Source organism: Microplitis mediator, chromosome 4 (genome assembly GCF_029852145.1).
Source record: "Microplitis mediator isolate UGA2020A chromosome 4, iyMicMedi2.1, whole genome shotgun sequence".
NCBI lineage: Eukaryota > Metazoa > Arthropoda > Insecta > Hymenoptera > Braconidae > Microplitis > Microplitis mediator.
Genome location: NC_079972.1, coordinates 11807832 through 11810901, shown reverse-complemented (window position 1 = coordinate 11810901; position 3070 = coordinate 11807832). Strand labels below are relative to the sequence as shown.

The 3070-nt window shown below is 29.2% G+C and overlaps 1 protein-coding gene across 1 annotated transcript; it reads left to right on the top strand.

The window, feature by feature from the left end:
• The first annotated feature begins 109 nt into the window (after positions 1–109).
• On the top strand, positions 110–2851 carry LOC130667061 (uncharacterized). The gene is made up of 5 exons (XM_057468457.1): positions 110–286; positions 387–539; positions 613–798; positions 2316–2477; positions 2610–2851. Exons 1-5 carry the CDS (start codon positions 200–202, stop codon positions 2703–2705), a joined length of 684 nt encoding a protein of 227 aa, XP_057324440.1. The 5' UTR covers positions 110–199; the 3' UTR covers positions 2706–2851.
• Positions 2852–3070: the final 219 nt, after the last annotated feature.

Sequence of the window (3070 nt, the reverse complement as noted above, 5' to 3'; positions counted from 1 at the left end):
ATTTTTATCTTTCAAAAGTTTAAGTGAATAACAGTTGACTTTGTAAATGTCACTATCTCGAGAATTCTTTTATCATTTATTATTCGGGTATAAGAACAAATATAAAACACCAATGTTCTCATTAAATAACTATATCACTACGAAAACGTCGTTCAAGTTAATAGCAATAATTTTTTAAAAATTTCATTGCTACTTAAACATGTTACTATTTGTAATTTTTAAACTGTTTCTTATAGCTCAAATACAGGGAAAAATAGAAAAAAATTGCTTGCATGTCGATGATCACGTATGTACTATATATATAAAACTATTGCACCATAAAATATTTGACTATTAATCATGGTCAAATTACACGATAAATAATTTTTTGATATTTAACATTACAGTGCTCTAATAACGATGACTGCTGCTCTCATAAGTGTCTCTATTCTACTGAATCATCCAATTCCATTTGTGTTTCAGAAGTAGAAACCTCAGATGATTTGCCTTTGGCTTTGCCAATGGTATCTCACAACTTATGTTTTCTGAATAGAAGAAAGGTATTTATTTTAATAGAACAATTATTCTACTGAGACAGTCAAAAATATATAAACATTTATTTAATTATTGCAGTGTTCCACAGATCGTGATTGTTACTGTTCTCAAAAATGTTTTTTCATCAAAGGAATATCTGATGGTTTTTGTTCTACAGTAATACTAAATTCACCTAATGGACAGATTACCCGAGTTAAAAAATATTCGAGTACGACAGTTTTGAGTGTCGAAAAACCTAAAACTTGTGCTTCACTTGGATCGATTGTGCGTAATTAATAATATTACTAAAATTTCTCACTTAATATATGTATGCACACTACACTGAAAAAAAGTTTACCTGGGTCAAAAATAAAATTTGATTTAAACTTGATCATTTTAAATCGTGACTGTTCGAATCAAGTTTTATTTTTGACCCAGGTAGTTGTCGAAGCCATCTGAAGTATTGCTAGTGGTAGATAGTTATCAGAACAACATATATCGTTACATTGGCAATTCTACACGGAAAAAAAAATAGGCACTGCAACAGGATTTTCATGTTACAGCAACAGGACACGTCCTGTAGGAGCAACAGGACAAAATCCTGATGCAGCAACAGGATTCTTCCTGTGGAATTAATTGGATAATGAACGAGTTTCATGTACTATTTTTTTGTCCGTATAATGAATTTTCAAAATTTGAAAAAAAATTTCAATTTTGAAAAAAAAAATTAACTTCGAAAAAAAATTTTTATTTTTTCCAAATTTTGAATTTTTTTTCAAATTTTGGAATTTCATTATACGGATGAAAAAATTAATACATGAAACTTGTTCCTTATCATATTTATTTCACAGAAAGAATCCTGTTGCTCCCACAGGACTGCATCCTGTTGCAGCACCTATTTTTTTTCCGTGTAGATTGCTGCGTTAACTATCATTAATATACACGGAAAAAAATAAACTTTGAAAATTAGTGCTTGAAATTATAACCCGGAACCCGGGTATCAATATGGGGAATTTTAACATTCCAAATAATTAATTTTATAATACGTGTCATCAATTTTCTAAGTATCAGTTACGATTTTTAACGTTCAAATAGTAATTTTTCTTGCATAGACAATAAATTTTCATACTTATCCTGTAACTATTAACGTTTTAATCATAAATGAAAAAATTACTATTTAGAATAATAGTATTTACTAATCACTTGATCATTATATTACTTGTCGTTCTCAATTTATATAGTTAATTTTTTTCCTTGTACCAAATAAAAGTATTGTTAATTTAACCATACTATTTAGTTATATTCCCTATACTTAGTAGTTCTGTTCATAACATTTTGTATAGATTGCTATTAATGCAATCCACATTGTTGATATAGCAATCTGTATTGCCATAAATAGTTGATTCAACAAAACATTGTAATTAATTAATGTAACGGGACCTAAGTCCACCTCCACCGACTGGAAGCCGATTCCTCACTCTTTTAGCCATACTCGCGCTACAAAATCCCCTCTTTTCTACCATAATACGAAACATTGAGCAAGCTCAATATTGGCGGATGTTATAACCCTTAAGATCAGAGATCCTTTGAGTGTGGGTGCCGAACTAACAGCCACCACGAGTCCTATAAAAAATAGACAATTGTGAACAACTTACGATCCCAACTAACACTATGACAATAAAAGTTACAACTACACAATTCAGTTTAATCGGTAACCAAATATGTAAACAAATAATTTATTATTTGTTATAAATAAGAAACCAGAATTCATGTTGAACTTACTTTATAAATACTGTTTTCAGTGTTCAGAAAATACTGATTGTTGTTCTGATAAATGCGGTCGAGCCACAGGAAAGTATTATCATGCTTGCGTTTCGAACACAAATGATTCGTTTGATAAAAAAATTTCCGAATTACCACCAATTATCACAGATCCAGCAATTTGCATTATGTCGGGACATTATGTGAGTAATTAAAAAATGATTAATAATTTTATAACTATTAATTAATAATATTTTTATATACACTGACCTTCGTTTACAAAAAATCATTATCTTTATTATATAATCAAATTTTTTTTTTTTTTCGTTAAATAGTGTGTTGCAGACGATGACTGCTGTACTAAAATATGCGCAAACTCGAAAATTAACTTCCACTATCATTACTGCCAGTTTGCTTACCGTCCTCAATAAACCAAAAACGTTTACAATGGCTTACAACTTGTTCAAAAATACATGAATATTTTGAAAGTTCATGACAGTTTTTTTGATTCATTGTTATAAATTATTATATTTCAATAAAGGTGTAATGCAGTGTTATAAATAATCAAAAATATAAAGCATATATATGTATATACATATATTTTTTTTAATTTCCTGTAAAAGCCGCACTCGATTTTTCATTCAATTTTAAAAATCACCGTCATAAATGTTATTCATTTGAAAATAAATGTGGGTATGCACACACATATATGAGCAAACATAACAAAAGGGATGTGTCATAGAATCGTAAACCGGTAGATATTAAACTTTTACATTCTCCATACATTTGCTCGCCA

Coding starts and splice junctions, on each gene's coding strand:
- LOC130667061 (XM_057468457.1), top strand. CDS start 200: ATGTTACTATTTGTAATTTTTAAACTGTTTCTTATAGCTCAAATACAG. Junction 287..386: donor GCTTGCATGTCGATGATCAC/GTATGTACTATA, acceptor TTAACATTACAG/TGCTCTAATAACGATGACTG. Junction 540..612: donor GTTTTCTGAATAGAAGAAAG/GTATTTATTTTA, acceptor TAATTATTGCAG/TGTTCCACAGATCGTGATTG.